The 19,970-nt window shown below is 47.1% G+C and overlaps 1 protein-coding gene and 1 long non-coding RNA gene across 3 annotated transcripts in view; one reads left to right on the top strand and one right to left on the bottom strand.

Moving 5' to 3' along the window:
* Positions 1–19,970, bottom strand: part of CNTFR (ciliary neurotrophic factor receptor) — a 432,009-nt gene that overhangs the window by 134,344 nt on the left and 277,695 nt on the right. For both annotated transcript variants that reach the window (XM_081881620.1, XM_081881621.1), the window contains one exon: positions 5,659–5,889. In XM_081881620.1, coding sequence (XP_081737746.1) covers positions 5,659–5,889 — 231 coding nt within the window. The remainder of the gene's footprint in view (positions 1–5,658; positions 5,890–19,970) is intronic.
* The window catches only part of LOC309352892, a 220,311-nt gene that overhangs the window by 135,400 nt on the left and 64,941 nt on the right, over positions 1–19,970 (top strand). The window lies entirely within an intron of this gene.

Raw genomic sequence — 19,970 nt, 5'->3', positions numbered from 1 at the left:
ATCACCTCCTGGCAAATAGAAGGGGAAGAAATGGAGGCAGTGAGAGATTTTACTTTCTTGGGCTCCATGATCACTGCAGATGGTGACAGCAGCCACGAAATTAAAAGACGCCTGCTCCTTGGGAGAAAAGCAATGGCAAACCTAGACAGCATCTTAAAAAGCAGAGACATCACCTTGCCAACAAAGGTCCGTATAGTTCAAGCTGTGGTTTTCCCAGTAGTGATGTATGGAAGTGAGAGCTGGACCATAAAGAAGGCTGATCGCCGAAGAATTTATGCTTTTGAATTCTGGTGCTGGAGGAGACTCTGGAGAGTCCCATGGACTGCAAGAAGATCAAACATCTCCATTCTGAAGAAAATCAGCCCTGAGTGCTCACTGGAAGGACAGATCGTGAAGCTGAGGCTCCAATACTTTGGCCACCTCTTGAGAAGAGAAGACTCCCTGGAAAAGACCCTGATGTTGGGAAAGATGGAGAGCACAAGGAGAAGGGGACGACAGAGGACGAGATGGTTGGACAGTGTTCTCGAAGCTACCAGCATGAATTTGACCAAACTGGGGGAGGCAGTGGAAGACAGGAGGGTCTGGCGTGCTCTGGTCCAGGGGGTCACAAAGAGTTGGACACGACTAAATGACTCAACAACAACAAGTGGGCATCAACATCCTTCTCTTCCAGCAACTTATCAGTGCTTAAAAGAAATGCAAGTGGAATACAGTCTTCTGGCTCAGGGCAGAAGAAGAAAGCAACCTCCATATTCCCTGCTGCATCTGGTGCCCAGCTGAGGGATAGAAACAGCTCCAATGGCATGGGGAGAAATCCATATTTATTAGCAACTAACGGCTGATCACCTGATAATCAGAGGCTGGCAGGCGGGGAGGCCCCAGGATTGCTCAAAGCCTGGCCAAAACCGCAGGCAAGCAATAGATCTGCCTTTCCACCCCTCCTCCCTTCAAACCCGCCCCCCCCCCAATCCCTTCCTGGCTCTGCTGTGTCTGTTTGTTTAGCTGTTGATTCGCTTGGCTTTTTCCATGTCATTTTCTGTCAAACCGCACACATTTTCCCTTCCCGTTGCCAGCTATTTAGTGACAGATTGAAGTTGGGGGGGCCACAAGGCTGGAAGTGGAGAGGAGAGCACATAGAGAGGACTGCCCCCCCTTTATGGTTGCAGCGTGTGGCTCCACGCCAGCTCCCCCAGCTCTGGAATTGATTCTGGCTTCCACCTGCTCTGCAGGCAATTACGTACACATGGCCCAGGATGGCTGAATCCGGCCCCCACCTCCCTGCCAAAGAGCTCCCGGCAGGGCTTCAATCTGGGGCGGTGGTAGTATGGCAAGGCAGGACCGAGAGGAAACCTGTGTTTCCTGCCCCCAAAACCAGCATTTCAAATTGCAGTGTTTCTTCTGAGAGTGCTGCCTAAGTGGGAACAGCATGACCGCGGCCTCCAGCAGCGACTGGCTCTGAAGAGGGAGCGCCAGGGAGTTTGTAAGTGGCCAAACAGTTGCTTGTTTCCCTCTCTCCTTTCCTGCAGTTTCCAACAACTGGGATTCAGAAGCATCGCTGCCTTCGACCGAGGAGGCAGAGCACAGCCATTGTGGCCAGGAGCCTTCGAGAGCCCTCTCGTCCTCCATGAATTTGTCCAAACCTCTTTTAAAGTCATCCCAGTTGGTGGCCGTTACTGCCTCTTGTGGCAGCGAGTTCCACCGTTTAACTCTGCACCGCATGAACAGCGGGAGCCCTCTCCTCTATGAATTTGTCCCATCCCCTTTTAAAACTGTCAGGCGCTACTAGTGGTTGCTTGTGAGTAACCAGGCAGGACTCCAACCTGTCTTTTACAGGTTTTATTGGTGGAAACTATTTATGGTTTTCCCAGTAGTGATGTATGGAGGTGAGAGCTGGACCATAAAGAAGGCTGATCGCTGAAGAATGGATGCTTTTGAATTCTGGTGCTGGAGGAGACTCTTGAGAGTCCCATGGACTGCAATAAGATCCAACCTCTCCATTCTGAAGGAAATCAGCCCTGAGTGCTCACTGGAAGGACAGATCGTGAAGCTGAGGCTCCAAGACTTTGGCCACCTCATGAGAAGAGAAGACTCCCTGGAAAAGACCCTGATGTTGGGAAAGATGGAGGGCGCAAGGAGAAGGGGACGACAGAGGGCGAGATGGTTGGACAGTGTTCTCAAAGCTACCAGCATGAGGGAGGCAGTGGAAGACAGGAGTGCCTGGCGTGCTCTGGTCCAGGGGGTCACAAAGAGGCGGACACGACTAAACGACTAAACAACAACAACAAGCACAGGAGCCAACTCCTAGGGGCTGAGGTCCCTTAAGCACCCCCATAAAATGTTTGAGGGGGCTGTCCCCGCCCCCCCCAAAAAAGTTGATGGGCATTGCCATCTTGTGCTGGGTCTTGTGATTGACAATGCAGGGTGATGCTTACCTGTGTTCCCCCCCCCCAACAATATTTTATTCAAGTTATTCAAATATTTATTCAATGTCTTATTCAAGGTGATCCAGCACAATCTTATGTTCTTATGGTGGGGACTGGACCTGGCACATTCTGCATGCCAAACAGGTGTCCTGCCACCCAGCTGCCTTGGCTCTCCCAGGCAGATTACGCCGACTCCCATTCAACTTGCGGGGAACTGAGTCAAGAGTGTGACACAACCAAGCAGCCCAAATGCATCTCCTGGCTCCCAGACACTTGTTCTCAAAAGATGCTGGAGCTACTTTGCGTAGGGGCAGCAACCATCGCAGTGCCGTGCCGTTAATCATGCGCCGGGGGCGGGAGAGTGTTAGATTAAAATCCTGCCAATTAAATTAATTGCCCTGAGAGCGCCTCACCTGATTAGCGCCATGCATCTTTAATTGCAAGGCAACCGCCAGGAGTTCTGCTGCTGTTCTGGAGACCCTTCTGTGAGCTGGTGCTGAGAGTCTTTGGGCGGAGCTCGCCTATCTCCTGGCCCCTTTGGGAAGAGCTGCAGGTGAATCGTACCCTAATGGGAACCATCAGGATTTGCACTCACAGCATCGTGTCCTCGTTCTCCACACCCACCCCGACCACCCTCTGCCTCAAGCTCAAAAGCCGCAGTGCGGGGAGTGCCAGGTCAAATCGGTAATGATACACTGGGCAAAGGATTTGGGACACAAGATTCAGATGGCAGATTGGGGGGGGGGGTTATCGGAAACAGACCTGAAATTCAGGGCATGTTGTACACGGAAAGAAAATTATATGAAAATCGACGTACCGGTGGTACTTGACTCCTAGCAAGCTAGCAAAAATGTATAGAACAAGTACAAATACCTGCTGGAAATGTTAAGAAAAAGAAGGTACCTTTGATCATATGTGGTGGACGTGTAAGCTAATAAAAGCTTTCTGGGAGATGATATATAATGAAATGAAAAAAATGTTTAAAATAACCTTTGTTAAAAAACCAGAATTTTTATTAGGAATTATAGGCAATCAAGAGGACAAAAACTTTAAAAAAAAAAACCAGGGGAAAAATTTATAATTTATTTAGGAGACCACTGCAAGCAGATGGAAACATTATCAGGACTTCAATCCCACTTGTAATGTAACAAATACCATGGATAATATGGATTGATATAAAATATATATCATGGAATAATATGCAGTTTTTAATGTTGATAATAAGACCCACAGAGCGGGGGGGGGGGGGGGAGAGTCACGAGTAATCGCTATATATGGATATGTATTTGGATTGTTATAATTTTATATTTTTAAAACCAATAAAAATAATTTCCCCCCCACTCAAAAAAAGGAAAAGAGGAGACTGCGAGGAGATATGAGAGCCACTTTTAAATATCTCAAGGGCTGCCACATGGAAAAGGGAACAAGCTTGTTTTCTCCTGCCCCGGAGGAGTCGGGCAGGACTCGAACCCATGGCTTCAAGTTTCAAGACTTAACATCAGAATCAATGTTCTGACGGCTGTTTGACAGCGAAACAGACTTCCTCGGAGGTTTCCAAGCAGAGGTTGGATGGCCGTCTGCTTGGATGAATTAGCTGAGATTCCTGCATTGCAGGGGGTTGGACTAGAGAATCTCTGGGGGTCCCTCCCAACTCTACAATTCCATGATTCTATGCACCGGTAGAATAGGAGCAGCAGGAGGAGACCCTTGATCTGTGCACTTGCTGCCTAGCAACTGTCCAGGACGCAGGTCAGATACTGAAATAAATACTATTTGAAGCTAAAGCTTGATCACTCCTCCTGGCACCAATTCCAGAGCGGATAAGTTGCTGCGTTGTGCCTCCACCCCCCTTCCCTATTTCCATATCTTCCCCACTGTCACTGCAGAACAGAATCTCTGCTCTCTCCTTTAGTCTCCTTTCAAACACTTCAATTCTTATCCACACAGGTTTGCAACGCAGATCTGATCAGAGTCAGGCAGTTCCATGCTAACTTCTACTTTTGATATGTATCTGTGCTTGTCCTTGGGAACCTAGCCAGCCATCTCCCTCTAGCACTGGTTAGTCTGCCCAGCAAAGGTAAGGGGGGAAAAGAGCCAAACTAAAGGATTGCAACTAACACAAAGTATTATTATGCAGATTCTGCAGCTGACGAAGTACACAATGGTGCAAGAGCTCATCCGTGGGCATAGTAGAAAAGGAGGCTGAGGAGCCTGGCATGGGAGATTTCATTTCCTCCAGGATTTGCACCCCTAAGCAAACACTCCATTGCTCAACCCTTGCTGCAAAAAAAAAAACCCAGTACAGTGGACGTTCAGGTTGTGAACGTGATCCGTGCGGGAGGCACATTCGCAACCTGCAGCGCCGCGTCTGCGCAGGTCATGATTTGGTGCTTCTGAGCATGTGCAAAGCGCAAGTTAGTGCTTCTGTGCATGCACGAGTGCCGAAACCCCAAAGTAACCCGTTCTGGTGCTTCCGGGTTCAGCACGGTGCGCAATCTGAAAACGCACAACCTGAAGCATCTGTAACCCAAGGTATGACTGTAATAATTGTCTAGGAAACAAGAGAGACTTCTTGCTCTTTCTTTACCCTCATTGCCTCCTCCCCAACCAGAATCTGGATTGCATGGCATGGACCTGGTTTTGTTTGCACATGTTACTCAGTATATGCTAGAGAAACAACAACAACAACAACAACAACAACAACAACAACAACAACAGATTTGTAATACCCTCTTCCAGTGAACTTTCAAAAAGTAGGTTCTGCAATGCTGACTGGCGCTGCATTTATGTGAACACTTGCCATGATTGTTGATTTAATAATAATAATAATACAGTGGTACTCCGGTTGCGGATGGGATCCATTCCGGAGCTCCGGCCGGACCCTGAGGTTTCCGCAACTGGAGGTGCCATTTCTGCACATATGCACGGTGTGCAGAGTGCTTCTGCACATGCGCAAGCAGTGAAAACCCGAAGTTTACGTTACCCAAGTAAGCAGAGGTTCCACTGTAACAACAACAACAACAACATCTCACCCATCTGGCTGGGTTTCCCCAGTCCCTTGTGTTACTGGTTTCTTACTTGCTTTTTTAAAACACTGCTGTCATTTTATTTGCCACCGCGAGCATATTCTTAAATAAATAAAACCCAAGGGTGCATTTTCATAAGCACAAGACGCAAAGGGGAGGGGTGTGTGGAGAGGAGCAAGAGGACGAACTTCCCGGCGCAATTTACTCACTTCCTACTTTGAGGTTGACCCGGTACTTGAGATGCCAAGAGGAGCCCTCGTAGCAGGAGTACTGTCCGCTGTGGGAGAGGTCCACATTCCGGAGGATGAGACGGGAGCCGTTGAGATGGGATGCATCCAGGTCGGTGCTGTTGGCCGTCCAAGTGACCGTGGCATCCCTGTCCACAGACCCACACTGTAGCGTCACGTCGGTCCCCAACTGCGCATAGTGAATGTGGGATTCTGGGAATCAAAGAAGAGAAGATGTTCATTCATACCTGCCCCATTGCCTTTCCCACTCAGTCACTTCCATCGGCAGAACTAGCACTAGTTACAGGTGCCACCTTATACCTGCTCCACATCTGTTTACATTGTTTACAAAGCTGTTGTACTACCAACTTTACTGTTTGCTTGTGAAACATGGACCACTTATAAATGCCATCTCCAACTCCTCGAAAGATTCCATCAATGGTGTCTCTGAAAATTTTTACACATCACTTGGGAAGACAGGCGAACTAATACCAGTGTACTGGAAGAAGCAAAGATCATCAGTGTTGAAGCAATGATTCTTCATCATCAACTTTGTTGGACTGGTCATGTTGTGCAGATGCCTGACTATCGTATTCCAAAGCAAGTACTCTATTCCGAACTTAAAAATGGAAAGCGTAATGCTGGTGGTCAACAAAAGAGGTCTAAAGACTGTCTCAAGGCAAATTTTTAAAAATGTGGTATAAACACCAACAATTGGGAAACACTTGCCTGCAAGTGCTCCAATTGGAGAACAGCCTTTCCCAAAGGTGTCATGGGCTTTGAAGACACTTGAACTCAGGACGCAAGGGAAAAACGTGCTAAGAGGAAGGCATGCTTGGCAAATCCACACTGTAATCAACTCCCGCCCGGAAACCAATGTCCCCACTGTGGAAGGACGTGTGGATCCAGAATTGGCCTCCACAGTCACTTACGGACTCATTGTTAAGACCGTGTTTATGGAAGACAGTCTTACTCAGGTATGAGGGATCGCCAAAGAAGAAGGTGTCCTATTCAACAACAACAATTTTATTATTTATACCTTGCCCATCTAACTGTGCTTGCCCCAGTCACTCCTGACAGCTACCAACATATATAAAATCATAATAAAACATTAAACATTAAGAAACTTCCCTATAAAGGTCTGCTTTCAGATGTCTTCTAAAGGTTGTATAGTTACTAAACTACTTGGCTTGGGCGTTACATGACTTCATACCCTCCAACATTTCTCTGATGAAAATAGGGACAGCCTAAGGAAAAGTGGGATATTCTGGGATCAAATCAGAAACTGGGACAGTTTCTGAAAATCTGGGTCTGTCCCTGGAAAATATGGTCTGTTGTGGGACTGCAAAAGAGTTTGCACATCTCGCCATGGATAATTATCCTGGAACAGTGGCTCAGATAGCAAGATACTTGGACCAAAGGTGTGTTTTGTCACCAGCAGAGCGACAGCGTCCACATCAGAAATCAGACCTGCCGGATTGACTGCGTGGGCATCTCTAAGAGAAACCTTTTCTGACAGCCCTGACTCTTGCTAAATTGCTCATGACCGATGCTGACCCCCTCCTGCAGCGGCGCACATGACAGCTTTTCGCACAGGTCAACAACAAGCATGTGAATCTTGAAGGTGCCACAAGACCTGTTGTGTCTGCAGTAAAGAGAGGGAAAGCGTTCCTTCGGAAGGATCATCAGTCGAGTTGAAAAAACAGTAGGGGAAATATTTACCAGCTAGGAAACACAACACCAGAGCCTGCCTGAAAGCCCGGGTGCCCCAGCGGAGACTCTGCTGACCCCATCGCCTCACTCTGCGCATACTAGTTCTGCTGTCATGAGTTCTTTCGTACGAGATGATGGAACGTTCTCTGTGGTGCTGCAGGAACGGCGGGGCGAATAGATGCACAAACTACCATGCACTCCGAAGGACAATAAATCCCCATTAAACCTCCATCGGTGGTGATGGAGAACATTAGCTAAATGAGCACCCTGGGCAGCTGAGCGGCTTCCTTTGCTCGAGCTGCTGGCCAGCCAGGAAAGATCAACTTTCCCCCTCTGACAAGCGGGGCAGGAGAAGTTCAAAGATGCAATGGATCATTTTTGTGTGTGTCTTAAGAACATAAGCAGAGCCGGCTGGATCAGGCCGACGGCCCATCTAGGCCGACATCCTGTCGTCCCAGTGGCCAACCAGGTGTCCCAAAAGGAAACCTGCAAGAGGGATTTGAGCAGAAAAACTCTCTCCTTGCCAGCAGTTTCCTGCAACTGGGATCCAGAAGCATCACTGCCTCCAACTGTGGAGGCAGAAGCATAACTCTTCTTCATGTGCCTCCTTGAGTGGTCTGGAGGGCAGCAACACGAGAATGGTCCTTCTCTGTGGTGGCTCCCTGTTTCTGGAATGCTCTCCCCAAGGAGACTCGCTTGGTGCCTTCATTACATATATATATATATATATATATATATATATATATATATGAAGATGACGAGTGAGACCTCGTCGAAACGTCGCCTAGACACCCCAACTTTTACACGGGAAGACACCCGAGGACACCAAAACCTGCATTCCTGTACCCGTGAAAATCTACGAAAGCAAAATCTACGAAAGCATATATATATATATATATATATATATATATATATATATATATATATATATTTGCTTTCGTAGATTTTCACGGGTACAGGAATGCAGGTTTTGGTGTCCTCGGGTGTCTTCCCGTGTAAAAGTTGGGGTGTCTAGGCGACGTTTCGACGAGGTCTCACTCGTCATCTTCAGGCTGGTGCTTTCGGCTTCTTGTTACTGGAACAGAGCAGGATCTCAGTGTTTGAGTTCCTATAAATACTGTAGAGGGGGTGTGGTGTATAGCCTCCAATGTTCTGGGCAGAGAGGAAGTTCCCAGGCTAGTGTGCCTTTTCTTCTTTTGTTCCTTAATTACTTGAGAGATATCTTGAGTGATTTCTTGAGTGATATCCTGAGTACCACTTAGGTGGGTCATTAGGTGTGGATTAGTTGTTAAAGTCTTTGTGTCTTGACCTCTTGAACTTTGTGAAGAGTTTTCCTGAGAAGATGGCTGTACTGTACTTAGTTGTGCTCTGGCTTGGCTTCGTGTATAGGGGCGAGCTGTGGTTTTGTGGCTTGTGTCAGCCAGATCTGTGTAGGGATTGCAGGGGGGTGCAGCATCCGGAGGTGCCACCATGGATTGGCTACTGGATGGTGTCTGTAATTCATCTGTGGAGAGGGTCTGGGTTTGGGTCTGGTGTGGTTGATTGGTGTTGGCGTTCTGTGTGCCTCTGGATCTGGTGTCAGTTTTTGTGGGGAGGGCTAATTTCCAGATGTCTGGCAAGCGGGATGTGTCGTCACGCTTGTTCATGTTGTGAGGGTGTTTCTCTATCTCGATGGCTTCCATGATTATTCTCTTGTGGTGATGTTCCGTGTTAAAGAGCAATTTGGAATCTGCAAAATTAATTTCGTGTCCTGTTTCTTTCATGTGTTGGAAAAGAGAGGAAGTTTTTTCTTCTTTTTTGACGGCATTCTTGTGTTCTGCGATACGTGCATTTATTCGTCTGTTTGTTTGTCCAATGTACGTGGCTGGGCAGACTTTGCAGGGTATTTCATAGATCCCTTGGTTTTCCAACTGGATTTTATCCTTGGGGTTTCTGAGGATATTGGCTATTTTTTGGTTGGTGCAAAAGGCTGTTTTGATATTGTGTTTATGGAGGATTTTGCTAATTTTATCTGTAGTGCCCTTGATATAAGGAAGGAGGGCCATGCCATTGTTTTCTTCTGTGTCTTGGTTTTTGGGGGGTGTTTCCTTTTGGATTAGCTTCGTAATTCTGTTTTGCTGGTATCCATTGGCAATTAACACGTTTGAGAGATTCTGTAACTCAGTTGTCAAGTGGTCTTTGTCAGCCAGGCGTTTGGTTCTGGAGATGAGAGTCTTGGCTACGGAGTTTATTTGTGCAGGGTGGTGGTGTGATTGTGCATGTAAGTAGCGGTTGGTGTGTGTTTTTTTCCGGTAGATAGTGTGTCCTAGGGAGCCATCAGGTTTTTTGTAGATTAGGACGTCAAGGAAGGGAAGTTGGTTGTTGGCTTCTATTTCCATAGTGAATTGTATTTTGGGGTGTAAGTTGTTGAGATGTGTGAGGAAGCTATCCAGTTTTTCTTTCCCGTGTGGCCAAATTACAAAGGTGTCGTCAACATATCTGAGCCAAAGTTTGGGTTTGTGTTCTGACTTGTCTAAAGCATTGGTTTCAAAGTGTTCCATGTACAGGTTTGCGATGACCGGTGAGAGGGGTGATCCCACGTACCAAACTCCTTCCAGTTCATAGAAACAATAAAGAAGCAAAACCTACATCCTAATGACCTACTTGTGAGCTTCGATGTTGTATCTCTCTTCACACAAGTGCCCATTAATGAAGCCTTGACAGCTATTCAAAACAAATACAATCCCCCCGAATACATCTTGGACCTGACCAACCACTGCCTAACCAACACGTACTTCATCCACAATGGACAAAGATACAAACAGATAGAAGGAGCACCTATGGGATCACCCCTCTCACCGGTCATCGCAAACCTGTACATGGAACACTTTGAAACCAATGCTTTAGACAAGTCAGAACACAAACCCAAACTTTGGCTCAGATATGTTGACGACACCTTTGTAATTTGGCCACACGGGAAAGAAAAACTGGATAGCTTCCTCACACATCTCAACAACTTACACCCCAAAATACAATTCACTATGGAAATAGAAGCCAACAACCAACTTCCCTTCCTTGACGTCCTAATCTACAAAAAACCTGATGGCTCCCTAGGACACACTATCTACCGGAAAAAAACACACACCAACCGCTACTTACATGCACAATCACACCACCACCCTGCACAAATAAACTCCGTAGCCAAGACTCTCATCTCCAGAACCAAACGCCTGGCTGACAAAGACCACTTGACAACTGAGTTACAGAATCTCTCAAACGTGTTAATTGCCAATGGATACCAGCAAAACAGGATTACGAAGCTAATCCAAAAGGAAACACCCCCCAAAAACCAAGACACAGAAGAAAACAATGGCATGGCCCTCCTTCCTTATATCAAGGGCACTACAGATAAAATTAGCAAAATCCTCCATAAACACAATATCAAAACAGCCTTTTGCACCAACCAAAAAATAGCCAATATCCTCAGAAACCCCAAGGATAAAATCCAGTTGGAAAACCAAGGGATCTATGAAATACCCTGCAAAGTCTGCCCAGCCACGTACATTGGACAAACAAACAGACGAATAAATGCACGTATCGCAGAACACAAGAATGCCGTCAAAAAAGAAGAAAAAACTTCCTCTCTTTTCCAACACATGAAAGAAACAGGACACGAAATTAATTTTGCAGATTCCAAATTGCTCTTTAACACGGAACATCACCACAAGAGAATAATCATGGAAGCCATCGAGATAGAGAAACACCCTCACAACATGAACAAGCGTGACGACACATCCCGCTTGCCAGACATCTGGAAATTAGCCCTCCCCACAAAAACTGACACCAGATCCAGAGGCACACAGAACGCCAACACCAATCAACCACACCAGACCCAAACCCAGACCCTCTCCACAGATGAATTACAGACACCATCCAGTAGCCAATCCATGGTGGCACCTCCGGATGCTGCACCCCCCTGCAATCCCTACACAGATCTGGCTGACACAAGCCACAAAACCACAGCTCGCCCCTATACACGAAGCCAAGCCAGAGCACAACTAAGTACAGTACAGCCATCTTCTCAGGAAAACTCTTCACAAAGTTCAAGAGGTCAAGACACAAAGACTTTAACAACTAATCCACACCTAATGACCCACCTAAGTGGTACTCAGGATATCACTCAAGAAATCACTCAAGATATCTCTCAAGTAATTAAGGAACAAAAGAAGAAAAGGCACACTAGCCTGGGAACTTCCTCTCTGCCCAGAACATTGGAGGCTATACACCACACCCCCTCTACAGTATTTATAGGAACTCAAACACTGAGATCCTGCTCTGTTCCAGTAACAAGAAGCCGAAAGCACCAGCCTGAAGATGACGAGTGAGACCTCGTCGAAACGTCGCCTAGACACCCCAACTTTTACACGGGAAGACACCCGAGGACACCAAAACCTATATATATATATATATATATATATATATATATATATATATATATGTTTAGGTGCCAGGCAAAATCGTTCCTCTTCAACCAGGCCTTGGGCTGATTAATATTCTACAGCCTTTTAAATGTGTCTGTAGGAAGTAGGAAGGGGGGGGGTGTTATTATTTTACTGTTTTGTTTTACTTATTTACTTGTTATTATCCTGTATTTTATTATGTGAACCACCACGAGATCTTATGATGAAGAGTGGAAGAAGAAGAAGAATGATGACATATCTGAACTGAGTTTTTCCTCCCAGACGAAGGGGCAGCCAAACATTCTCAGTCACTACCTGACTATAAACTACTACGTGACTATAAACAGGTGGCGCTGTGGTCTAAACTACCAAGCCTCTTGGGCTTGCCAATTGGAAGGTCAGCAGTTCCAATCCGTGCGATGGGGAGAGCTCCCATTGCTGTGTCCCAGCTTCTGCCAACCTACCAGTTCAAAAGTACACCAGCGCAAGTAGATAAATAGGTACCGCTGCGGCGGAAAGGTAAGTGGTGTTTCTGTGCGCTCTGGTACTCATCCTGGTCCTCCATGTGCCAGTAGCTGTTTAGTCCTGCTGGCCACATGACCTGGAAAGCCATCTGTGGACAAACACCGACTCCCTTGGCCTGAAAGCAAGATGAGCGCCACAACCCCATAGTCACCTTTGACTGGACTTAACCGTCCAGGGGTCCTTTACCTTTTTTTTAAAAAAAAATAAACAGTGATTCCCAAGTAAGTCGCAGATGCCACTGGAACGAGCTGCCTTATACCAAGTCAGACTACCAGTTCATTTAGCTCAGTGTCACATGTGCTGACTGGAAGTGGCCCTCCAGCTTTCAGACGGGAGCGGGGAGGTCTCATTCCCAGCCCTACTAGGAGAGTGACCTTCCGCATGCAAAGCAGATGTTCTAACCCTGATCTACAGCTTTTCGTTTAAGCTGCAGGAAAATGGGAAGACTCCTCATACAGAGTCTGACCATTGGTCCAGTTAACTCAGTATGCTCAGCGCCGCCTGGCCGTGGGCCTCTAGGGCTCTCAGGTAAGGGGCATCCTCAGCGCTATTAACCTGGGACCTCCTGCATGCAAAGGAGATGTTCTGCCCATCTGTGTCTGGGAACTGTTGCACAGGTGCGCCGCATGGTGTGAATTCTTTCTCCCAAGGCAGCTCTACACTTTCCTGATTTTGTGGCTAAAAGTGACACTCACTAAGCCAGGATTCCTGGGAGCACATACATTTAAGCACTTTTTTTTAAAAAAGGCTGCTTGGATAAGCAAGCAAAGCAATCAATGGACTTAAAAAAACCCACCGAAAGCCTGGTCATTTGGGTTCTGGATGGCTTGCTTTGGGATAGACCAGTGGAGCCATTGTCTCCTTTGCAACCCAACCACTGCCCGGTCCTATGAAACTGCACAGATGTCCGGGTATGTAGATTATCACCTCTGAATAACCCCTTCTCTGTGTGCTTTTGGGGACTCGCAACCAAATTCCTCCACACTGGCGAGGCGTGACCTCTCTCTCGACGAAAGCTGTGTTGACTCTGCCCTGATTTCTGCGTGTTTATCTGCACAACTAATAAATCTGTATCCTTTGCTGGAGCTGCTGCCAATTTGCGGTTCTTTGCTCCAGCTGGGGAACCTCAATGCCTTTCCACTCCAGAGGAGCTCTGAAGAGACAGGAGATGGGAGGAAAGGGCCCGGCTGCAACAGAAGGGGAGATCCGGCGCAAACAGGCACAGGCTTTTGACTTGACGTGCAGCTCAACCTGAACTCAGCCCTCCCTGCTAGAGGGCCTTGGCAACTGCAGGGCCTCAAACACACCTTCACAGAGATAAATGCAGGAAAGGGGGGCTGGATCCCTTCCGCACCTGCCAATTATTGCAATGTGCTCCATAGAATTGGGAGGGAACCTAAGGGTCATCCAATCCAACCCCCTGCAATGTAGGAATCTCAACTAAAGCATCCACCTATTTCACCAGAATCAACACTCAAATTATGTATTTTGAAAGTTCGCCAGATCACCAGACTAAAGAAGGGAGAAACAATGGTTTGCACCCATTTTTTTAGAATTTAGGCAACTAACAAGGGAGGAACCACAACTCTGCTGATCAAGGACCTTATTTTGATGCAGTAGGTTCTGAGTTCAAATCCCTTGCATTTCCAGTTAAATATGGAATAAAGGTAAAGGGACCCCCTGGCCGACTCTGGGGCTGCGGCGCTCATCTCGCTTTATTGGCTGAGGGAGCCGGTGTACAGCTTCCAGGTCATGTGGCCAGCATGACGAAGCCACTTCTGGCGAACCAGAGCAATGCATGGAAACGCCATTTACCTTCCCGCTGGAGTGGTACCTATTTATCTACTTGCACTTTGACGTGCTTTCGAACTGCTAGGTTGGCAGGAGCAGGGACCAAGCAATGGGAGCTCATCCCGTCGCAGGGATTTGAACCACCGACCTTCTGATTGGCAAGCCCTAGGCTCTGTGTTTTAACCCACAGTGCCACCCGCGTCCTTTTAAATATGGAATAATCCTCTTTTAAAGCTGTCTAGGTTGGTGGCCATCCCTGCCTCCTGTGGCAGGCAGTTCCCTGGTTTAACTGTGCAATGCATTAAGAAGAGCCTTCTCTTACCCATCTCAAATCTTCCAACATTCAGCTTCACGGAATGCCTCTCAGTTCTAGTGTTAGGAGAGACGCAGCAAAACTTTTCCCTGTCCACTTAATGCAGCTCATTACATTCTTGCCTTAATTTATGACCAAAAACTGCCGTTCCTAAGTGCCCACGTTGTGGACGAGCAGGAGGGTGCTAAAGGTACGAGTGCGAAGACTCACCAGATAATCTGCACGCTGCCTAATTAGATCTCGCTGGCATGTTTCTGCTGCTGCATGCATAATGGATGCTGTATTTACAGAGTCACAGGTGTGCAAAGAGATTGACAGGCAGATGAAAAGCGCAGGCTCCAGACCCTGCGGCTTACAAAACGAACAAGATGTGAGGATGCCAAGGGAAACAAGCCCCTCCCCTCTGGGCCTGGGGTGGAAATCCCCCCTAGGGAGGCCAAGGAAAGTACAGAAACAGAGCAGTGCACATCACCTTAATCTCCAAGTGGTGAGAGACCACAGGGACTTCTGGCACTTGCGTGGGTTCAGTTTCCTTGGAATGAAGACAGTCTTCAGGATATGTGGTTTTATTCAGTCTGAAGGGTCCCATCTCTTAGCTGAAACTCTTGCAACCTGACTCATCTTTTTGGGGATGCTGATGAGGGCATTTAAGTGGCCAGCTAAGGCCACAAAGAAACTTATCTGACTAGTTTGGCAATGGAATCCTCCGCTGCGTGTCGATACCCCGCAACCACCCCCTCATAAAGAATAAGACACCCAGGACACAGATATTAAGATTATATTATTGGGCAAATTTTGACCACAACTTTATTGATTGCAGACTGTGAGCGGTATTGGCTTAGGCATTGAATGGACCCGACTATATCTGACTCCTGCCCGCTGAACAGGAGCAGGGACCAAGCAACGGGAGCTCACCCCGCCGCGGGGATTCGAAGCGCCAACCTTCTGATAGGCAAGTCCTAGGCTCTGTGGTTGAACCCACGGCGCAACCCACATCATCACATTCCCCACTCTCCCCATTAGGCAATTGTAGATTTCACAAGAGGGTTGCCTAACTAGGACTTGAGCCCCTGCGCCAATTTTTAACTACATTATAACCCCATGGGAAGTTAAAGGTAGTTAAAAATCAGCGCAGGGGCTTAAGTTCTTGTCAGGCAACCCTCTTGTGAAATCTACAATTGCCAAATGAGGAGAGTGGGGAATGTGATGGTCTATCCATCTTCAATTCCAGTGTCCATGTGGCACATCCAGTCACTCCAGCAACGACCCTGCCAGGGCCACTCCTAGCAACAACATCCCAGGGGGTTGTTAGCATGGAGACCATGCGCAACCTGCAAATTTCAAGCCCCAAGAACCTCCCTTGGCAGCCCTCCCTGCCCTGGAGAGGGTTGGCAGCTGGATGTCAGGGACAGCAAAGCAGTCACGGAATAACCAGGAAATACATAATAATAATAATAAATTTTTATTGATACCCCGCCCTTCCCGGTTCAAAAAACTGGGCTCAGGGCGGCTAACAACCAATTTAAAACACTTAATTGATGCAATGAAAATACCCCAGCATAAAATACAATATAAAACGTGAATAACAATAAATTCAGGATTAAAATATCAATTTAGAGGGAAAATCCATCCAATAAACCTTAGATGATCACCAGGGCAAGCTGGCTAAATTAGTCCTATTTAACAAACATGGCAGGGGCTGATCCAAAGAATCGCCCTGAATATCTCAGCAGGCCTTGCAGACTGAGAAGGTCCAAGTCGAGACTGCAGATGCAGAAAATAATCGGGTGTGCTCCTTGGCTGCACCCTTCTTTTCAAAACTCCAGGATCAAACATGTTACGGGTTGCTGCTTATCTTAGCTGCAATAAAAAGAAAAGAAAATACGCCTGGATCCCTTCCAGGCCCATTGTGGAAAAGGCTTGCCGTTTTGTATGTAGCTGATCATTTTTCTTGCAGTGATAAAACAAAACAAAAACTAAAAGGAGATAATGGCGGGTAAAACCACGCACGCACACAACCTAACATGACAAGAGACCGTGGCAGACATCTCCCAAGGCAAGGTTTTCTTTGATCAAGAATTCCTCTGCTCCCGTCTGCTATGATATCCTTTGTCACTTCCCTTGTGCTGTTCCTGCAGGAGATGAAAGGCTTTTGACTCGACTGGCTTCTAAAGGCTGATCAGGCGGAATTTGCAGATTCCACAACCGCAGACTTTCAACTGGCAGGTGTTGTCGGCGGCGGATATCGCCTGCGATGGGTACAGGCCCAGCAGCGACTGGAAACAGAGCGAGAATGGGGGGGGGGGCAGGGAGAGAGTGAGGCACCCCCACCTGCACCCCCGGAGTCCCCTTTGTGACCCAGAATGTCCCTGCTCCGAATTAGAATTAAGACAGCAGGTCTCGTAAGGAAACATTGGCACTCTTCCAGATTACGATTGCCAAAAGGTTCGGGTAGGTACACGTGTTGGTCTGACCCAGTCAATTTTTTTAAAAAAACTAAAAAATTATCTAATAGCACCTTGTTATTGTTGTTTAGTCATTTAGTCATGTCCGCCTCTTCATGACCCCCTGGACCAGAGCACGCCAGGCACTCCTGTCTTCCACTGCCTCCCGCAGTTTGGTCAAACTCATGCTGGTAGCTTCGAGAACACTGTCCCACCATCTCGTCCTCTGCCGTCCCCTTCTCCTTGCGCCCTCCATCTTTCCCAGCACCAGGGTCTTTTCCAGGGAGTCTTCTCTTCTCAAGAGGTGGCCAAAGTCTTGGAGCCTCAGCTTCAGGATCTGTCCTTCCAGTGAGCACTCGGGGCTGATTTCCTTCAGAATGGATCGGTTGGATCTTCTTGCAGTCCATGGGACTCTCAAGAGTCTCCTCCAGCACCAGAATTCCAAAGCATCCATTCTTCGGCGATCAGCCTTCTTGATGGTCCAGCTCTCACTTCCATACATCACTACTGGGAAAACCATAGCTTGAACTATACGGACCTTTGTCAGCAAGGTGATGTCTCCACTTTTTAAGATGCTGTGTAGGTTTGTCATGGCTTTTCGCCCAAAAAGCAGGCATCTTTTAATTTCGTGACTGCTGTCACCATCTGCAGTAGCACCTTAGAGACCGACTAAGTTTGTTCTGGGTATAAGCCTTCTTGTGTATGCTTTGGGGTATCTGAAGAAGTGTGCATGCACACAAAAGCTTATACCCAGAACAAACTTAGTCGGTCTCCAAGGTGCTTCTGGATAATTTTTATTTTTTTAATTTAGATTGCCAAAAGGGACACACAAAGCAAATTTTCGGAGGCTCAATGGCCTTCGAACCGAGCTGCGGCTTTTAAATTTGATGCTGTTCTGCTTGGAGATGTGATTCTTGCAGGTGTCTGGCCTTCTAGCCTTTAAAGCTCATCTCAGAGCCTGACGTTTTGCATTTGGTTTTGTTCCTTGCAGCCTTTGCTCTCCTGCCCATCCTTTCTCCTCTAGGAACACAGAAACACCTGGCACTGAGTCAGACCATTGGCCAAGTTTTCCCTACACTGGCTGGCAGCAGATTGCCTGGGTTTTGGGTAAGGGGCTCTCTCAGCCCGACCTGGAGATACTGACAAGTGTGGATAACCGGGGACCTTCTGCTTTCTCTCTTTCTCTCCCCAATTCCGTATTTTAGATTTGCAAACCCTCTGGGACAGGGTCCGATCTTTTCTTCCTTTTCCCCCTAAAGCTGAGAAAGGTATGCAGAACATGCTACAGGAACAGTACTATCATCAATGTTGCTAACGCAGTCTTATGAAACAGGCACTAGGAGAAAACAAAACACCTTTGTGAAATAAAAAAGGCTGAGCAGTGCGACAGGTAATAAGGCAGGTGTCCAATTTCCTAGCTACTCAGACCTGTGCAGATCTTTTCAAAAAAATGTACTTGCGTTTGAAATCCCTTCAGAACAAAGAGGAAAATGCAGGATTTCAGTAAGAAAAAGAACATTTGGTGTTTCATGTTTGAGTTACGAACCATTTCCCTAATGGTTTTAAAGCTTTGAATTTGGGAGGGTCCTGCATTTCAGAATCCAAAAAACTTAATTCGCCACTTTTCACTTTTCACGACCAACGATGCTTTCACATAGATGATTTCCCTTCCAAGCCTTTTCATTATAATTCTCTCTTAACAATCACTCCTTCCAGAGGAATTTGTTCCAGGTTAACCTATTAAGAAGCAGGGATCACAGGTTCTTTGAAATGTCGATCAATTTGACAAATCCCTAACTGCATCCATATACTTTTGTTGCCCATGCATGTAGGATGCAAAAAACTTAAGAACGCAAAAGAAAAAATTCTTATGCCCGGGTGTTTAACCATGCTTGTTTGTGCCACATCATGTGATTTGAAGTGTTTGTGATAGGGGTGCAATCACAGGAAGCGATTTGGTTTTAACACTGAAAGCATAAAAACACAGAGCACTCACGCTGAAATTTTTCCATGGCTTAAACAAAAAGTGGGGTTGAGTGTGTGACCGATGCGATGAGCGCACCTCTGGTTTTGATGACACTACCAGAATGGATAAATACCAGTTTGGAGGCAGCCGTGCTTCTGAATCCCAGTTTCTGGAAACAGCAGGATGAGACAGGGCTCTCTTGTGGTTGGATCCTGCTCACGGGTTTCCCATTGCGGCATCTGCTTGGCTGCTGTGAAAACAGGAGGCTGGAATAGATGGGCCATGGGCCTGATCCAGCACAGGCTCTGCTTATGTCCTTATGCTCCCATTAGAATTGTCAAAGCAATATTCTGAATTTGTGGAACTTCAACCTGATGGAATGTGACAACCCTAAAGGAATGCCTTGCATTTGTTTATCACAAAATCATAGAATTGTAGAGCTGGAAAGGAACCCAGGGGTCATCCAGCCCAACCCTCTGCAATGCAGGAATCTCAGTTTGTCGGCCCATTTTTCATCAGCTTCCGTGTCCATTATTTAGCATCACAAAGTACCCTTTGAGGGAGAAGGCTGGGCCTTGTGGAAACAGCAACTGTTGCTGCGGCCTTGATTTGAAAGGACTCGCTTCTTCTTTGAGGGGGAAACAGGTGTGATGAAATGGTGTCAGTGAAGCCAGAGATATGAGCCATTCCAGGTTTAATTTGTTCGTTAATGAAGAATGGTGGTGAGCAAAGCCTCCGTTTGTTTGCCGAAATCTCCGGAGTCAGCAGCCCTGCTCTCCTGACAGGGGAAAATAATTAGCAAGGAACTTTAATTAAGAGATAACAGATGAGTGCTAACGGACTTCCACTTAATCACTGCGAGACAGCCACCAGCTCAATTTCTATTTACCTCCGTGGCCCTGTCGGCGGTTGTCTTTCTTCGGAAGAAGGCTGGGCAGGAGTTTCAAGGGGAGGGGAACACAGGGCAGGTCCTCTAATGACCTTGCATGATTCTCAGCCTCCAGGGAGGGAGAGAAGCCCCCCTAAAGTGACATTTCTCCCACAGACGCCACTGAGGAGGCAAGACAACCATTGCACATGTGACAGGCTACTGACCGACCATA

Source organism: Podarcis erhardii, assembly GCF_964252035.2.
Source record: "Podarcis erhardii genome assembly, chromosome: 11".
Lineage (NCBI taxonomy): Eukaryota > Metazoa > Chordata > Lepidosauria > Squamata > Lacertidae > Podarcis > Podarcis erhardii.
This window is presented reverse-complemented; position numbering and strand designations above follow the sequence as displayed.